The 20510-nt window shown below is 35.0% G+C and overlaps 1 protein-coding gene across 3 annotated transcripts in view; it reads right to left on the bottom strand.

Annotated features, from left to right (window-relative positions):
* Positions 1 to 130: 130 nt before the first annotated feature.
* The window catches only part of Asap (ArfGAP domain of ASAP), a 49759-nt gene continuing 29379 nt past the window's right edge, over positions 131 to 20510 (bottom strand). Inside the window, exons 3-17 of one of the 3 annotated variants that reach the window (XM_072897630.1) lie at positions 18745 to 18890; positions 13602 to 13856; positions 12775 to 12860; positions 12389 to 12545; positions 11767 to 12031; positions 11427 to 11654; positions 10767 to 10989; positions 10463 to 10643; positions 9980 to 10255; positions 9707 to 9826; positions 9393 to 9603; positions 8965 to 9099; positions 8562 to 8725; positions 7068 to 7136; positions 131 to 5792 (exon numbers count right to left, since the gene is read on the bottom strand). In XM_072897630.1, the coding sequence (XP_072753731.1) occupies positions 5577 to 5792; positions 7068 to 7136; positions 8562 to 8725; positions 8965 to 9099; positions 9393 to 9603; positions 9707 to 9826; positions 9980 to 10255; positions 10463 to 10643; positions 10767 to 10989; positions 11427 to 11654; positions 11767 to 12031; positions 12389 to 12545; positions 12775 to 12860; positions 13602 to 13856; positions 18745 to 18890 (2732 nt within the window). In that variant the 3' untranslated portion in view covers positions 131 to 5576. Of the gene's footprint in view, positions 5793 to 7067; positions 7137 to 8561; positions 8726 to 8808; positions 9100 to 9392; positions 9604 to 9706; positions 9827 to 9979; positions 10256 to 10462; positions 10644 to 10766; positions 10990 to 11426; positions 11655 to 11766; positions 12032 to 12388; positions 12546 to 12774; positions 12861 to 13601; positions 13857 to 18744; positions 18891 to 20510 lie in introns of all 3 variants that reach the window. The other 2 variants (XM_072897627.1, XM_072897628.1) reach the window with 2 other exon arrangements.

Genomic DNA, 20510 nt, shown 5'->3' with positions numbered 1-20510 from the left:
TGTGTCCAATTAAAAATGTAATTTTCTTTGTTGTGTTCCACGAGTATTTTTTTATTCAAATTTCTTATCTCGCATATCTGGATGATGTTATCTTTGGTGAGGTAATTAAAGAAAAAAATGAAAAAGAGCGTTATTGATTTTATAGTTCTCTAAACAGCATTTATTTTCTCCTTTTGTTACATTTTTTGAAATCGCGCCCCATTCGAAGACGTTGTGCACAGTTTTAACGGTGAAAGATAATAGTAAACGTCGATACAATGTTATCATTTTCCGTGTAATATTGTATATAAATATTTAGACCTGTACCGGCGACACAACACGCGTTCGCCGAATATCTAGAATCATATGATTTTGTTCGACCGACTTTTGCGTCGTCATCATTCTCCTTCCTTGCTCACCATCTCTAACGGAATGGCTACGTATACGCGGGGGATTTAATATATTAATATGCATCTTCTTACACGCAATATCGATGCAAGGTTGTTAAAATATTGGATACGAGTACAAAAACGATTTACGCTCCCCTGATAAAAAAAAAAAAAAAAAAATCCTCGAATTTGCGTTTCTTCGATACGAGAATCGATCGAGGTGATTTTCCTTTCTCCAAGATGGGTGGTTGCATCGACACTTTGATAAATTGAAATCTCTTCGCGATTCTCCGTCAAGTTCCATAGCTCTAATTATACAAAATGAATACAGAAACTCGGATAACAAAAACGTCTGAAAGTCTTGTTGATCCTTTGTCTCACAATCAGTTTTTTTGAATTTTTATTCCATTGATTGAAAGTTAATTAGCTAAAAGAACTGACGTAAATTAAAAGATTTCTCATCTCTTTCCAGAGATATAATAACATTAGCTCTATAGATATAGACAGAGAATTTAATTAATCACTGATGATTGGCTCGAGTCACGCATCTTGCTATTGTTCGTACCAAATATTCGAAGAACCTTTTTCGTTTTCACTAGAGACCCACACGAAAGAGTCTGGACATAAAGAGTCAGAATTTTGATAAACAGTGCACTCTACATTTAGAGTGTACATATGTATATATTAATTAGAGACATGTAATATACTGTACGACACATGGTTCTTATTATTTGTCAACATCAATTAGCTAGTAAATCTCTACATCAGACTCTTACTTAAAGGTCTCTAGTTTGAACTATACATTCACGCGTCCCGTCTAATGTACGAGAGAAAGTGGCTAGAAAATAATAATAAATACTTACAATCTATCTGTTAACGACTATCTTTAAGTTTGAAATGCAAAGGATCTCGATCGCATCATACAATTAAATCATACAGTTATATTTAAATAGACAGTATCCACATACTTCTTAAGTCTAGCTCGTAATTCAATATATAATATGTGTGTGTGTGTGTGTATATATAATTTATATGTCGGTATAATATAAACATCAATTTATTACGCTTCCTCTTGTCGTCAAGCATACACACACATACACGTGCACAAATTCTACTTTTATCTATACATCTATTTACATAGATCGACGACACGCGTTTTATTCTATTCCGAAGATAAATGTTGATAATATTGTGTTGATGCGTTTGCGAAGAAGTCGATGGATGTCCAAGACAACGTGGAGTTTGGTGAGAAAGACTGTTGATCTAATATTAAATATAGATAACGGTTTTTTTCTTTTATTACAGATATACTACATATCGAAGTTATAAGATACAACTTCAATATAACACTACGTATCGTCCGCTGGACGAGCTTATATATTCTATCGCTTTGACTTAAAAACAAAATTGCATCCAGCCGTAATTTTATACTTTCTGTTTCTCTAATCTTCTATTTGTGTTTAAGATGTCTACAAAAATTTTTATTAAACTGACTCCAGAAGAACAATCTTACTTTGTTTAATTACAAGTGTGTTAACGCACAAGCATGGGTATTTGATATTGTGTATTGGTGTTTACGTTACTTGTTTATATAGATTATATGCTGCGAAAAAAATCATGAATTGAGAAAATGAAAAACGCGAAGAGTGCCCTCGTGAAAACTTTTTATTATTAACTGCCGATTCCCAACTTGGTGGTTCGAGTCGAAAATTCGATAATATTGTCTGTATCTTTATAGTTTATATTATGTTTATAAATTTTATTAATGAATAATATATATATATATATATATATATATACTTTTTTCTTTTTAAAGCAGAACATTTTTTTTTCTGTAAAAGTAAATTTTCACGAAAAGCATTGCTTTTGAATAATGTTATTTGTAGCTTTTTCGATTTTCTCTCCTGTATTTTATGAAGATTATGAATTGTGTGAATTATATCTTTCAAAATGATTTGCATATAATTTTTTTTTATCACGACAATGATAAAGCGCTATCGGAAAAATAAAACGTGAACGTATTTAGCTCCTCCTATATATATAAGTAACGTGATTCACAGAGATATTCCTTTTTTAGTCTCGCCGGAATAAAACCATAAGATAATACATATCTCTTGCTCATTAGAAATTCCTTGTAACTACGTAAAAAAAAAAAAAAAAAAAAAAAAAATAAAAAAGTTAAATGAAAGTTAGGGGTGCGCGCCCTTAATACATCTAAATCAATCAATTACACTTAAGAAATTAATGTCACAGTTAATAGCGTTACAACGGTATATATTCTACTTTCGTTCGTCTTTGTATGTACAAAGCTCTTATAATAATCGTAAGGAAAGAAATTAATTAAATTCGTACTGTGCCCACAAGCATCGATACGCGATTTGTATAATAAATACATGAGGAACACACGCCGATCTTGTCGATCTAGAATCTAGACTAATGTTACTGAATCGTGATTGTTTGCGGCACCATTTTATCGACAAAACAGCAGTAGTAATTAATCACGTTATTATAATAGTAGTAAGTACCCCTTTTGCTACAGTCTTTTCGGAAAATGATCGAGAACATTTACCAGAATGTTATAAAACGGTTCCGCAAACGTTCCATTTTCGACTCGCAACTCTCTCTCTCTCTCTCTTTTTTTTTTTTTTTTTTTTGCAATATCCTCTTTGGTCTCGTACATTCAAATAGAATTTAATAATAATAATAATAATAAACGCGAGATGTGAAGATTTTCGCGTCATGTTATACGTTTCCGTCATTTTTCGTAGCACGCTTGGCGGCTAATAAGATACCGATTTCGGTATCTTCTATTCTATTCTATTTGAGGATCGACTAACATGTAGTATGGCATTACAGAAAAAATATACACTCGTTCATAATGACGTACTTATTTAAATCGAGTACGCTAATAATACTATGTCTCATGCAATATCGGTGCGTAACATCTCGTGCTTGACGACCGTATAAATTTGCCTCCTCTTATCTTATCTTATCTTTCTTTCTTTTAACTTTAATCACTTTGCTATTATAAAGACTACGATTCCGTATTTGTACCTTACATTTAACGTCAGATCTGGTCGTTTGATTCCGAGATTTATTTGTCTTGTATTAGAAGAAGATTACATTTGATTGGCATCTCAGACTTGGGGAATCAGCATTTAGCGCTAAATGTAGAGGATATAAATACGATATTTTATACCACGAGAGAGTTTCAGCTACCTATCCTTACGTTAAATCGATCCATTTTATTGGCAGTATGAAAAAAAAAAAAAGTGTTCGCCAGATCAGTAGAACACACGAACGTTAAGACATCGAAACCATGTGAACTGTGCATCTCTCTTCTTCCTTATTATTGGCGCAATCAGCATCGCGAGAGTGTATTATACAGGATTTTTTTTTTAGACATTACTGCAAGTTGACCAGTGAAAGCTTATTTTCTCTAATCTGTAGATTCGAGAGTCTTTATATATTTCTTTAGAGAGCGTTCTACATATAATTATTTATTGTTATATATTTATTATTAAATTTTTCTCTATCGATAGATATTTGTTTGTGCGCTCTCTCTCTCTCTCTCTTTCTTTTTTTTTTTTAGAAACGTCTTGTACATACGTTGAATGAATCGGACAAAATCTCTATTATCTCGTTTATGGAAAATGTCAATCGACGCACGATTTGTTCGTTTAAAAAAATGCATAGCGTGTTAATAGTTCACTCTGAAATATTATATATCACATATTAGCGTCGCGCGATTTTACAATCAAGAATCATCTTTATTCATCCTTGATTTCAACATCGACTGCTGCGCGACATATATTCTTATATCACTTCCACGTCATACTTTGTTAGCCGGATTTCTAACTATAGATTATATCTTGGATATCGTAAAAGTATATAATATGAATAGACGAATACATATATGATCTCTACGTATAAACTCTTCAGATACAACATTCTTCGACAAACACCGGAAACCAGTGAATGTCGACATTGCGGCGTTTGTACAATTAGCTTTCTTTTTAATCTTATGTTTTAAAGAGAACGAGAGAAGATATTACACTTTGAGGAGAGATAAACCCCCCGCTGCGTAATCATATCTGTCTGGATGACAAGACAATTGCCGAGTATTTATTATCGACTGTAATATTCACGTGCCTTCAAAAGTCTCGATATGATTGTCATCCAGCGTAAGACACTAATACTAAATATTATTATTCTCGCAGTCACGTAGTTAATGCAATTCACGATGTACGTATTGATTATGGCTCATGTCAGTGTAAAATCTTCAAAGTGTCTATTAACTTTATTTGAACCCCAAAAAAATTCATTAATATTTATTTTGTAATTTCCTTAGAGCAAAACAAGATAACATACCGTATATTGACCGTGCATCATACATGTGAAAAAAGTGGAAATTTAAATTTACTTTACAAAATACTTGATCGATTTAAAAGAATCGTTCATGAAGTATTATTAGAAGAGAGCCATATGAATAAAAATAACTTTGCACCATAGACAAAAATCTTAGTGTTCAAAAAATCGTCAACAAGGTATGTAATCTTTCGGGATAATTAAATTTGTAAATAATTATGCAAATATATATATATATATATAACAGTAATATAAATTAATTAAATAGAATTTCACACAATAAAAATAGAATTTCACAATGTATATATATATTAATTTTCCTTTTTAATTATAAATGTATTTTAAAATAAAACAAAATTTCATTATTTTTTTATGCTAATTATTTTATTTTTATAAAGCAATAAAAAATAAAAATTAGAATCCTAAGCTTGTTTCGTGTATTTAAAAACAAAAAAAAATAGATCTATATCACTATTTTGTTCAATTTTCTTAAGTATTTATTATCTGGTGTAAATTCCACCCTTTCGCAACTGATGCACTCTGACTTCTTGTTAAGGATACCAGTTTTCCTACGAGACACAACGGGAACGAGAGAGTCAAAATGCAGACTAAACTCTTTATTTAGTAACGGCGCTCGTCAATATCTAACGTTATTTATTCCTTTGAACGTTAGGCTCTCATCGTGTTCTGAAGAGACAACGGAAAGATGGCTCGTATGCACGTGTCATCACTGGTTCATTCCCTAGGCTTCCTTAGCCAGCTTCTTCGGCCAAGACTGGCTACACTCATCGAACTGGCAGTGCTTGTGACGCTCGTTAACGAATTGAGGCTTACCGAATGTTAATCTTGCAGCATGTGCACGAAGCTAATCGGAAACATGCCACGTCGTTCCGGTGCTCGTTCTAACGCGCCCTCCATCCAATTGTCGTCGTCGGTCTGTTCGTTCGTGACGATGATGACCTCGCCCTCGCGAAATGACAGCTCGTCCTCGTTGTCGGCCACGCAGTCATACAGGGCTCGACAGCGTCGAAAACCCGTCAAAGTCGATGAGGTTGGCTATGTGGGACGAAAAAATCATTCGTAGAAATGAGAATCGGATAATTATCGTAATTAACGTGCGCGTTTCAGTCATCTCGCAGAAGCAAGCACTTTTGTTGCTTGTATCTTTCTCATGGGACGACAAGCGCGCAAGAATACTTGTTCTCCAGAAAACATTGGAAATTCTAGGAAAATTATTGCAAGTTCGCAAAATGCCGTAAAGTTATTTTCATCGGCGTCGATTAATTCATTAATAATTTGTTAATAATTAATTTTATTTATAAAATCAACTCTCTAAATTATTTTTTTTTTTTTGTAGAATAAAAAGAAGCGATACCTACATTAATTGTGCAACATTAACTGATAGTATGTAGCACACTATAAAATAAATAATTGTATAAATATAAAAATAACAAATTTTATTCTAATATATAATAAATACGAACAATTTTTAATAAAATATAAAAATATGTGTACGTTTCTGATATATTTATTATATATATATATATAAATACTAGAATTTCCAATATGAAACATCGAGATCACATGCTAGTTATCTGATTTTTAATATTCGAATAGAGCTTATTAGAGTAAGAGTTTTAAAGGGGATATATCACACGAGTCGGAAGAAGTAGTATAACGGATGCATTCAAGTATTGCCAAACATAAATCCATTCGGGGAAATCCATGCGAGAATCAGTATTTACAGTTATATATATTTTGCATTTAATAATTTCCCAGATATGTGTAAACTGTAGTTTAGATTACACAAGAATCATGAAAAGAAAATAATTTTTATTAAGAAAGTCACGTGTAGATTAATACGAATCGGATAGGATTGCTAATCGGCCGAGAAAAATGTAGCTGTTAGTTTGCACACAATGCAACGCATTTCACGTTGTCAAAGGTCAGAAGGCCAATATACACACAGAGTTATTTATATAGTTGTTACGAAAGAGAGATTCAATATCATTGTTATAATCGGCTGGTATCTTAACCGATAAGAAATATCTGTACGCTCCAACTGACAGCAAGGTCGAAATAATTATAACGCGGAAATATCACATCCGAAGTCTCCAAGTTATACAAATGATGATACGAACGACTGATCATGCAAAACAGTGCTACACTTGAAAGTATCATTGGCAGATAAAGTATAAATTATCATTCAGATTTTATCGTTAATCATCGCGATGTTATACGATTGCATTTTATTTCGAGATTACATTTCTAAAAATAGGTATGTAATTTCAAGTGTAACATGCTGGGTAATGTGGGATGACTGATGTTTACCAGATTCAGATTTAGGAGCAAAGATGAAGGCTCTTCGGCGTAGCTCTCTAGCCTGGACCGGTCCCTTCGCTGTACCAACAATGGTTAATGACAAACCATAAAGCACACTGATCTTGAAATTCATGCATTTTGATATCCACACACCAAATAGGTAGATGGATAGATATTTTACATCTGACCATATATATTTAACTCAAATTATTATGTATCGCGCAGTGAATTATTTCATTCGCAATAAATTGCTCAATATTTTGTAAATTATTATACTCTTTTTATTGCCTTATTAATCGACTTTAATCTCGAAAAATATTTTTAAACCTCGAACCTTGATTTTACGTAACACTTGTAAAAATTAATTCAAAAATTCTGTTAAAGAGTGAAGATTAGTGTTTTATCTTTGGAACGTTATTTTTTTGCAATGTTTATATTATAATGAATTAGCAGTGATTATTTATATATTTGATTTGATGAAATGACAATGAGTGAAATGACTAGAATAATAAAATGATAATTCTTCTAGGTATTACACGTTAGATAAGTCTTTCAATGATTACATGTTCACAATTAATATAAACAAGGATCAATTATACATGGTATTGTAAATATGAACGATGAGTTAACAAATAAGGGTCGATGTGCATGACGTATGGTTAATACTACAATATGCGAAATACTCAAGCCTGCACGAGTGAAAACTACACTACGGAGGAAAACAACCTGGTTAGTTATACCTTCCCCTACTGCATTAGTATAAACTTCGATTAAACGGCAACCATCCGGTATGTGTGCAAACAGGTAAGGTGTGAGACAGTGCGATAGTTGTATAATGTTGATATTAAACACTTTTTAGGAAATATATAGATATAATATCAATATTAACGTATAATTGTACCATCGGCAGCCTCATTCAAAGATAAATTAAAGGAATGGGAGAAATGAGAGCGAGAGTTTTGCATATCAAAAATATTTCTATGCATCAAAATCTTGTGTTTTCCACACTTTTGGTTAAAATCTTACATCCGCTAACCACGAGACCTACTCATTATATATAAGATCTCATTGATTAATCTTTTTCCAAGATTTACTAATGTTTTAAATTAGAATATATGTATTTGTGTTAAAGAATCTCGTCACTTTTTCACCGATATGTATTGAATTATTAATAATATCTTTTGCATTTGTTGAAGCAGCTGTACTTACAGCTGCAGTCTCAAAGTTCAATATACAAAACACTCGCTCGATTCGAATCTCCTCTAGGACGATGTACATAAATCTTGTTAGAATCCTAAATAAATTTCTTAAGTTTTCGTTAGCTGAATAGCCAATTAAAATGTACGTATCTCAAATTTAGAAAAAAATGTAATCTTACGTTTCGCAAAAAAAAAAAAAAAAAAAAAAAAAAAAAAAATACCTATCCTGTACATATAAAAACAATCTTCCCCAATTTCTGCAAAATCGCGAAATTCCTATCGAGACAATTTAAGTACAATTTACCTTTCGCGGTGGCGGAATGGGATTGCCTAGACCGTGATCCGAGCACATGGAGCTCAGGGATTCACTGCTACGTCCGTTGCTAAGTCTGGACGTGACGCCGGATGGCGCCGGAGGCGGTGGATTTCGCGGTCTTTGCAATGTCGAGCTGTTCATTTTGTCCATACCTATTCGCAGAAAGAGAGATACATGTCAATATGATATAGAATATCAGCAAGCTTTGCCTGCGAGATTTATCTATCGAATGTACCATGTCCGGTCGACGAGTCGCCACTCGGTGATCTCTTATGATGTTGGCTATTTAATGTGTTCAACGTATGCGGTAGAGTGTGTAAAGTGTGGCCGGCTAAAATCGGCTCGCTGGTCGTACGACTGTGCGTCGACGTAGCCAACGTGGGTAGCGTACCGTAGTGCGACGACGGTAATACGACGCCACTTGCGGTAGCGGTATTTCCGGTGGGTGGCGGCGGTGGTGGTGCTACCCGCTTCTTCAGCGAACCGTGGATGTTTAGTGAAATGTCCGGTGCCATGGGAGTGGGAACTGCGCGAAAATATTGGCATAATCAAAATATTAGAAACACGCAGAGAAATTATAAAGTTGATTATACAAAATTACAATTATTATAATTATTATAATTATTATAAGTGCGTTCAACAAAGGAAAAATATTGTCCCTAGTTGTGTTTTATTAATATAAAATAGTAGAATATGCATATTCAATGTGTCAAAATTTACTGGATTTAAACATGAGCAAAAGTCATATTCAGTTACTAACTGAATGGTCGACTATTATCTTTGCTGAACGTAATAGCAATAAGAATACGTCTAGCTCACCAGCTACAGGCTTCCTCGCTTGTGGCGGTGGCGGCGGAGGCATTTGTTGGCGATTCGTCGAGGCACTCGGGGAGGATCCGCTTTGTAAACTATCGCAGGTGCTGCTCCGACTGCGCAATGTCACCGGGGAGTCACCCGATCCAGTACCACCACCTCCGGCATATGACGGTGGTCTGCTACGTGATTTCTTTTCAGGCGTCAAGCATCCGTTCTATAAAAGGAACATTTGTGATTGTAAATATATATTCAGATAAGTATATAAATCGTAGAATGTATATGCCGTATTATTCCGTCTTAAGATTTGGTGCACTCACCCTGTCTTCTATTATAGTTTCATCATCTGAGAAGTCCGTGGAACCTTCATCGTGAGAAAGATTCCAGTCAATGTTTACGTTGTCAAACAACGTTTTCTGCCTCTGAAGAGCGTGACTGAGCTGAAAGTAATTCGTTGATTTCTTATTTTTCGATTCTTCAAAGGAATCAGCAATTGTTAGATGTATTTTGATTAATCAAATATTACGAAAAATTGTAAAAAAAACATATCAAGATCACAAATAAACTGAAAAGTATTTATTTCGCTAAATTACCAATTCTTTGCAGGTATGATGTCCCATTTCCTGCGCAATATCCAACGGAGTCTTGTCCTGTTTATTACGATGCGAGGGATCCGCGCCAGCTCGCAGAAGCAGCTTCATTGCTTCCGCTCTGTCGTGCCGCGCGGAAAGATGCAACGCCGTTTCACCGTCGATAGTTGCCCTATCGATGCCGCCGCTAGGCATGTTTTGTACTAGAAAGTCCACGATGTGCAAACTGCTGCCCATCTCACGCAGAATGGCCAAGTGTAACGCCGTTTCGCCTACGTCCTAATCGAAATAGATACAGATCTTTATAAAACTTTTTCTTTTCATACGATTAAAGGAATTATTTTTTAAATCTAAAAAGAAATTATCGAGACTAGAATACATTTTATCGCCATTATTTTTATTTCTGTAACCGTGAAAGCATTTTTCTTAATCATTTCCTTGGACATAAGAAAACTTTATGAAAATTAATATCGATAATATCCTCACCGATGTTGGCAACGGCGCAGCCAGATCCACGTTTTCGGCGTAAACTTGCAAAAGTTGTTGTAAATCACGGTTATTAACCGCATGCTCCAAATCGGAAAGTAGATCACGCTCGTCGGCGCATGTGTTCATTACATATCTTTTGTCCACGTATTTGGCGCGTATAAACTCGTATCGCTCTTCCCTAAAGAACAAACAAAAAAGTGAATAAATAAATAAATATGAAAATACCGAGTAAAGCGAAAATGTAAAAAATGTCGAGTACGACTAATGGATACGAGTACGCATTCATTATAAGTTTGCTCACATTGTCGATGTCGGTGACGGTTTGAGATTGTGACGTAACGTCGCTTCCATCACCTCGTTGAATGCCTGATTGGTCATATGTCGAGCCAGCAACAGTTGAGCGGTGCCGACGTTATCCAACGTCAAGGATTGTATTCGCGATATGTGCACGCCCAAGTCTCGGTGGATGCCGCTACACTCTATGCACACTATTATGCCGAAGTTCGTCGACAGCCACGTGGCGTCTGAAAAGGAGACAATTGTCATTCGACAACAAAACGCAACCGCGAGAACTAGAGCGCTCGCAAAGTTGTTGCTTTGTTGTGCGGAAACATCCACGACAATGCCCCTACGGCCAGCGAACCGAAGAACATTCATGTCATCTAGTAACAAAAACGTTCTTTCGACGATGGAAAAATTTTAATTCTGTACGCGTATAATCTGATAGAGATGATGCATATATACTTTGAAATTGAAAGACTATTTGACAATTCTAATAGCTGAGAAAGATTCCCATCGTCAGACGTGCGATCGGAGAAATAATTATAAATCAACCTAACCAGTTTCCCAATACGTCAATTTGATGGAAAGGCGCTTTAACCACGCGCCAAGTATAACGGAGCGGACTTGGCACGCGTTAAAGAAAGGCTAGCCTCTAACAATCTACGACATTCAAAGTTACCGTTCTGCGAGGAGCAATCGCAGCACTGATCGTTTCCGGGTAATCGCATAACGCATCGTATGACGGCCTGCTGGAGCTCTACAAGGCTAGGATTGCCACTGCCGGCCTCCGCTTTGCCGCTCGCGTCGAACGCCCGCAACAGGGCGCGCTCCTTGCAGTTCACTAGGACCGACATCCATGCGCGCTGGTCCGCCTCGTCTTCCGCTTGAAAGTGGTACGTTCTATTGTCTGAAATCGAGACAATGACAGTATTACGCGGCGTCAGTCCGTCGCGGTGTGTCGTCATTACGAGGAAACGACGAGAACAGAGTCGCTCGGGCATCAAGCGACTAATACTTACAACTGATGAGATCGAAACCCCGTTTGTCGTCTGGCACCAATTTGATCTGGCAGGTCAATAGATTCACCCTGGTGGGCGGTTTGTTCTCGTCCGCGTGACAGATATCGAGATAACCCTCCGCCTGCACGGCGCATCGCCTCTTCTGCCAGACTCGCCTCATCTTACCCTCGCTCTTCTTCAGCAGGTGGCCGGAACGTGTGACGCCGTGTTGCTTGTCACCTTGCAGCTGGTGCAGCGAGTAACCAACATTCGCGTTCGCATTTAGCTGTGTGAAATGCAATGGTAAACGTAGTTTAAGATTTCACGTATGACCTATGTACAACAGTGATGTGAAATGAATATATAAATAATTTACAAAATTTTAACAGACAAGAAATGATAAAGTTTCTTCAAAATATTAGCAAACTTTTAAAGCATTTAATTTTATATTAAATAGATTAAAATATACGTTATATAAATAAGATGACGCCTGAAGAAGAATGTTATCGTCTACTGTGTCGATGAAACGAAAGTGAAGAAGTAACGGTACCAATTAAAGACTATTAAATCTACTCCTACAATCGTGCGCTTTCCGTGACGAATTAATAATGTCAGGAGAAGCCTTGGCTCTCGTCGATGTTACCTCCTTGTCACATCCAGAACTCCTAAGAAGACTCCTCAGTTCCGTTAGTCGTCTCCTTTCTTCATCCTGCGTCTGTCTGATTTTTTGCAGCTTCACGCTCAGATCGGCTACGTACGAGCCAAAGTGTTCAATGGTCTTTAAACCATCCTGAAAATAACTAAAAATCCAAACATTAATCTCAGCAGAAAATTAAATTAGCCGCTTCGATCATTTTTTTTTTTTTTAAATGCTTTATACGAGTATTTCAAAAATTAAAATTTTGAGAAAGATAAATGTTTCTTATGATAATAACTCGATATCGATTCATTGTTCAGTGAACAACGAAATTGCGGTATTATTAATAATATATAATACATCGCTCAAAGGATTAACTGAGTTATACTCACTTTGTTTGCGCGTGATAATATTCGACTAGATGCTGCAACAGCTCGATGCCCTTCTTCGTTTTGATCTCATTCACTTTGATCAGATACTGCAAGCAAACGGAAAGCAATGATCGACACAGTTCGGCGACTCTATATTCTCGCTCGTGCCTTTCTCAAATACGCCTTTATCGAGCGTATCATAAAAGCAATCTGCAAGCTATCTCTCACCACTCCTTTAATCTAGGAGTCTTCGTAAGGATAACTTGATTGAGCTCCACCCATTTTTATAAAGAACCAATTTCATTGGATATTCTGCTAATCAGACTACAAATTACAATACCTTTTAGATAAATAACTGTTTTTATATTTAATGAAGTATTTAGTTCTCACAAAAAAAAAGAAAAAAAAAAAACTATTACTATTATTTTAAATACATTTTTTTATATTTTATTTCTGAAAAAAATTTTTTCGTTTTTTTTTTTTACGTTAAATTTCTTGTGCTTTTTTTGACATTTTTATATTTACAATATTATTTTTCAACAATTTTCAGAAAAAAATGTCAACGACAGTTGTCTGACATTTTGCATAGGTTGTCGGAAACAAAATGTCAAACTACATAAACTTCGTTGTCTAGAATGTAAAATGTAAATAAAGTTCTCGATTTAAAAGATATACATTTTTCAGCCCCGACACACGACAGTATATCTAAACGATCGGATTTCGATGCACGCGCATCGATAGTATTGTATGTACATACGTGTATACGTGTCGCTCCAGGGTGGGACCGTTTAATACTTATGTTTGGATCTCTCTCTCTCTCTCTCTCTCTCTCTCTCTGCATCGCTTACCTCGCACATTTGCAGTTGAAACAACCGTCTTTCCTTCTCCATCTCGTCGGCGATCTCGGCGGGTGTGACCTCCGTACGAATCAGACCGGCCTCTTTCGCGTGCTGTTTCTTCTCCTTTTCGATTTTCGCGTACTTAGCCTCGTAATCCTTCCAGGCCTTCTCGAAGGGTCTCTTCAGATCTCCCTTCACGCCCCTTAAGTCACCTTTCAGCACTGAATCCAGCGGAAACATAACGATGTTGTTGATGTTTTGCATCTGTAATCACATGATCGATGGTTAATGAATGATTCATCGTGGGCGGTATAATTATATTTTTTTATTAAATAAAGAATTTTGTCTGACATAGATCTAAATCACAAAACATTCTAGTTATATAATAAATTTTAAAGTAAAACAGAGAGAGAGAGAGAGAGAGAGACATTCCAAATAAATTTTTTTATTAATCTAATTATTAATGTATTTATATTGATAAAAAAGTTCTTGTAATATAAAATATTTTGAAATAATTTTGAGAGGGCAAAATAAAAAATTTGAATATATTTTATTTTGTATTATAAATTATATATAAATAAATATAATATTTGTATAAATTATAATTACGAACAAAATACTCCATTTTATACCGCGCTTTTCAGCATATTCATATTATGATCCAATAACGCAGTTAATATCTTGATAAATATACCACTCTCGGTATTCGCTCGATATCTATTAGATACAGATGTGAAAATATTAGCTTTCTTTATCTTGTATGCTGTAAAAAGAACGGCGAGTTATTTCAGATTAAGTGACGTGTAATATTTTATCTATTTATCAGAATAACCAGTCTGACAGTATTCGAATGGAAAACGGCGATGAAAAATGCGAGCTTTCAGGATTCTGGAACGGGAATCGCGACTATCGTCTGACTTTAGCTGGCCGGTAAATAGTGAATCATTGTCGATTCGCGTCAGCAGTTTGCTCAGCCTGTCACCTCGTTCGCCCTGAATAGAATGCAGCTTCCTCTCGGAATCTGCTCCTTTTCTTTCTTTGTCTCTCTCTCTCTCTCTCTCTCTCTCTCTCTCTCTCTCTCTCTCTCTCTCTCTCTTCTTTCTTTCTCTCTAGGATGATCCCTCGACCGCTTCATGATTCTCAGCTCTTGTGAAAACTCGGCTGGAAAGCGCTTAAACGCGCCGCATAATGGGCTACGAAAGCAATGTGCAATTGACTCTCTTCTCTGCAAAGAAAGTGGCAGGAATCATAAGTGAAAATGATAAACTATATATTTTCTTTATTATTATAATTAAATCATGCTCTCCCCTTAAAAAAAAAGCAATAAGCAAAGTTTCATCTAAATTAATTTTAATCATTTTCTATATGAATAAAATCTATTTAATTTTTTTGCAGACATTATTGTTAAGATTATTAGGTTTTCTAAAAGATATAATGACGATCTATTTTAATTTTTTTTTTTAATTGTATAATTGCTCAATTAACATTGCTTGTCTTTTACTGGATTAGAAAAAAGAAGAGGTAGTTATGACTTTTATATTATTTTGCAAAAATTCGTCTTCACGATAATGTAATTACAGTTTACATTTCTGACTTTAAGTTATTTGTATTACTAAAGCAATATTTTCGATGTTAAAAAACAATAAATACAGATTAAATATTTCATCAGAAGAAACGAAACTTCTGATTCCAGTTATAGTTAATCGATCAGAAATAACATTCGACAATCCGAGTTTAATTTGAGCGAAAAGGTTCGTAATATTCAAGCGTTGGATTACTTCCTGTTCTCGTTGGATGCAACACGCAAAGTCAATATCGGATGCAAATAAATTTTAACCAATTGCACATGTGACGTCATCGTAGATGATCGAACACAATGGTTCAGAATTTCGGGTGATTGGTGATTAAAAAAAAAAAAAAAAAAAAAAAAAAAAAAAAAAATAAGAATCGTATTTAAACGCAGAGTTTAGATTCAATTCGCGATTGGCCTCGATACGTCGAGAACGCGAAGAACCATGCTGAAATCGCAATCGAGGCGAGTGGCACGTTTAAAGCCCCGATAAATATAAATTCGCGGTCGCTCGTGCGTGATAGAATCTAGGAAAGTCTTACTATTCTCTCTCTCTCTCTCTCTCTCTCTCTCTCTTTCATGCTGGTCTATAAGCGTCCGCGTACACGCTTCAATAAATGTAATTATCCCACTGCCGTGAGACGTTCCGATTTACGCTGCATAGGCTCTAACTGCATAGCGCGAGCTTAGGAAATCATCGGAACATACGTTTAGAACCAGTTTAAATCTGCATCGTCCGGCTTTTAAATCCACGCTCAGAGAGAATTATATCCTTCTCTCCTATTTTTAGCTATTTCATTGGCATTGGAAATAAGATGTTTTATCCAAATACACGCACGCATACACGCGTGTATTAAATATAATTAGAAATAAAAGATACGTTATAAATATGTATTTCGCTTCTCGGTATATTATACTTTTCTTTACGCGCAAGTACTTCTTTCGTCTCTAACATACGCGAGACATCCTGTTAACGTGAGCTTGTTGTATAATATTGTCGCCGGATCGACTTTTTTAATTCAATGAAACGACGAACAGTCTCAGACGGAGCCTGAAGAATAAAAGAGAAGCCACCGCGGTAGAAAATTACGAGCGAGCGCACAGAGGATTCTCCTCGTTGAACACAATCGTGTCGGCGTATAATAATGAGTGTAGCTAGACGTCAGAAAAGTGAAAATATACGAGCACGCCGAAGAGATTTTTTTAGTATTTGTTGTAAAGTGATATAATGAATTGAATGGACCTTATCAATAAAAAAAAAAAGTATGTATGTATCTCTTTTTCTTCAAAGAGCAATCAATAATTTTATTTTTAAACTTTGAAATAGGTATATAGGATTTGTAACGAGTAGTTACATATATTCTTTTTTTTTATTTTAAGACCACTATATATTTTATTTATACCAACTGATTCCTCTTTTTATTCTGTGCATAAAAAGTGTTGAGATAAAAATAATCGAAAAAAAAATATTTCACGAGATATTTCATAGTTTGTTATGTAAAATTGTCAAATAAATTATGAAATACCTCTTAAATTATTCAATTTTTGGCCATTATATCTTTAAATTTTTTATGTAGAATATTGTGAGGAATCAATTAATTTATCAAAAAATTGCGATGGTCCCATTTAAAAAAAAAAGAAAATTGATTTCATATGATCTTGGCACGTACATCCAAAGTCAAATCAATGACATCTTACATTCCTCTCGAAGCCAAACAACTTTTATTTGAAACTTTCTTTCAAAATTCGTTTGATATATTTATAAGCATATTTTTATTTTAAATGGAACACTATGCATAAATATTTCGTTCTGCGTATACATGATGTGATATTTCCTCGTGTATATGATGTGTATAATAACAATAATAACTCTAGAATTAGCAATGAAATTTTGTAATTTGTTTTAAAGCGATATGTGTACGACCACACGATGCAATCTGCATGCGAGTCATAAACTGGTGCATTAAACTGACAAGTCGCGAGATGAAAAGTTTCGAATATTCGACAGCTGGGAGTTGGTTGAATATTGAACGTAGAGAAGATTAAGCATAGAGAGTGGAGAATTTACCGTCATACAAGTTTACATTCATCTTGTATTCATCATTCATCGTGACCTAGATACCCGCATATATTATGCTATACAATCACAAAAGGAGGAGGTAAAACGTAAACGTTCAAAGATATAATTCCACGGTGATGGAAAATGATTTTAGCAGAACAATTCGCTCCTCCGACAGAACGCGTGCCATGAATATCACACATTTTCGGTTCGAGGGAACGCAATCACAAATCCGAGACTTTTTCTCGGATTTGGCAATATGATGATCGATCGTTAATCGCGAAAGTTGAAAATCTCTCGTGCGACCGATGCAATCTTTTCGCGGGCGCGAAATTTTATTTTGTCGCGCACGCCAACGCGCGACCGGCGCACGCTTTTCATATTGATCGCCAGTTTAGAAATTCTATTTTTGCACCTACACCAACGTATATATATGTACGTACGAACAACGTACTGCGCTAGTCTAGCTACGGTCGTTGCCATCGGTTGACGATGAACCGTGAAGAGATTTTTCCAATAACGCGCGTGCATCACGATACATCGAGGGCGCGCATACGGACATTTATACGGCGTTATTAATATCTCCGCCTGATGAATCGTAAAATTTAAGACACGTCAGAATTCGATCAAAGTGCCAACAATGCGCGCCTTGCCATTTTCTCAGATCCGTCTGCAAAAGTTGTACGTCAAAGATTTTTTTGATATATATTTAATTACGTTACGCAATAAAAAATAAAATGTTAATCTTAACATTTTTCGCATGTCCCAAAAAGTCCACTGTAAATTTTAAGTTAAAATAAAAATCATTTATTGTCTGTTACTTATTGACAAATAAGAAATGTTAACTAATTGACACAAAACTTTACATTTTTATTTTTATTTTTATTTTTGTTATTGTGACTTGAAGTGTGATGTAAAAACAACATACAAATTAATTAAAAGCTACATAAAAGTGTAGTTTCAATAACTTGTAAGAAATGTTGATAGAACATTTTAAAGTTCACGATTACTCGAAAATTTATTTTAACTTTTCTTAGAATGTTAAACTGATTTTGAAACATGTTGATTGTTTGAAATGATTGTTAATGATATATTAAAAGCACTCAAATAATATTTTATTTCTACAAGACATACACAAAGTGTTAAATTGTGAAATTGATTAATATGAAGTTAATTTTACATTGAAGTAGTAATCAAAACGTGGTAACACAAGAAAATTTTAACATATGGACGCAAAATTTTTTACTGTGTAATTAATTACGTATTCCTTTAATTATATTTTCCCTTTTTTAGTAAAACTTAATATTTTGAATCTTTGAGTAATTAATTCAATATATATATATATATATATATATATATATATGTATATATATTTATTGTCATCGTATAAAATACGTGGCTAAAAGCGACAAAAAGCGAAATATTCTACGAGTCGCGGAGTATCATCAGCACTGAAAACACGGAATATTCCGTGACTCGCGTATGTAACATGTTAACATAAATTTCGCTTGGGAAACACGTACCAGAGTTTTCATGAGAGCACTCAGTTCCTTCGTGACCACCGCGAATTTGAGGAACGCCGCGCCTATGTCCGGTTCCTGTTCCTTTAGAGCGGCGTCGCCGAGTCTCTCTAACGCCCTTCCTAAGTATACCTCATTGTCCACATGAGCTGCAAAGAAACACATGTAGTTCCATTAGTTGAAGACAACGAGATTACATATTGATTAAAACGTTATAAGAACAGATCTCTTATTTAATACTTTTCTTTTACATTCGTAAAAATAACAAAAAAATAATAAATAATAAATATAAAAAATCTTTATACATTTGCGACGGGTAGCAAACACTCAAAAAAAATGATCTTGCAACTTGAACGAAAATTTTCTAGGTGTAAAAAATTAACTGAAACAGATAAATTATTAGCAAATATTGTGATCCTGCATATATTTTACATTTAATCAATTTAAATGACAGAGACAGAATTTATACGTGACAAACAATATTCTAACAGATACAAAAAGTAACGATAAATTTTAATTGAGACATCTGGAAATCTATCTACATTAGCAAAATATTTTTTTGAGTAAAACTTTCTAAAAACTCTGTGTATATATTTATATTTTGTAATTTAAAAAATTGAGAAAAATTTGTGTAAAAATATTTTTCCTCGCATCTCTATTGCATACAAAACAGACAAATCTCCCTCATTCATGCGTAATTATTGTATTATATAATCACTTCGCCATCAAAGAGTACGTCATATTTTTCTTTTTTCGAAATTTACGCGTTGCCCGTAAAATTTCTACGCATCATACGAATATTAATTCAGCGACAAATATTCGAACAAACGCCCACTGTTAAGTTATCGCGTTGGACTATTATATAAATGTCCGCAATCTGAGTTAATTTCTGCGCTTTTCTCGCACATACACGCAACAGTTTGCGTTTTGAATCTCACGCAAACGCATCGGTCGTGAGAAAGACAGAGAGCAAAAACACCGAGTGTATACTCATAATTTTACCCTTTCTACCGTAAGACATTGCACACTTTACGCGGATTCCTGCATTCCTCGCTTTGGATTACGAAGCAGCCTTGCAAGGCTGGAAGAAATGCACTCGCGCGATAAACGTTGCACACACACACACTCTCTCTCTCTCTCTCTCTCTCTCTCTCTCTCTCTCTCTCGTTTCGCGCTCTGTGATGTCAAAAGGCGACTTTTCTTCCTTTCTTCTCTGTCTCCTCTCTCGCAATCCTTCCGCTTCCCGAATCTCTCGACTGCACTGCGAATCTCGACGCGAGGAGAAGCTCGCATCCCGCTTTCCAATATTCCAATAATCCTCTTCCTCTTCCTCTTCCTTTCTTGTTGGTTGCCAACTCTTGTCTTTTTTTGCTTTTTCTTCCAACTTCCTGCAAAGTTGCTCGGCCGATATCGCCTCTCGCATGCGAGTACATACATACACGACCGAGAGTATGGAATCTCGCTGGACTGCAAAGCGAAGTGAAAATAAAAACGCTTCACGTCCGGTTCGATGAACGGCTTCTCTTTCAGCAGAAGAATCTTGTTTGTTTTTTGTCGGAGACTTACGCATGTAATTTTAACCATAGAACGATATAGATTTATAGATTCGTGGCTGAAATAATTTCTCATCTTTATTGTTGGAAATTATATTGTATATACAAACTCACACATGTAGTATACCTAATAATTTTATCATCTCTTTATTAGTTGCGAATGTAGAAAATATAAAATAGCCGAATCTCTAGAAATATATTTGCAATTTTACTTTA

Source organism: Anoplolepis gracilipes, chromosome 8 (genome assembly GCF_047496725.1).
Source record: "Anoplolepis gracilipes chromosome 8, ASM4749672v1, whole genome shotgun sequence".
Classification (NCBI taxonomy): Eukaryota; Metazoa; Arthropoda; class Insecta; order Hymenoptera; family Formicidae; genus Anoplolepis; species Anoplolepis gracilipes.
This window is presented reverse-complemented; position numbering and strand designations above follow the sequence as displayed.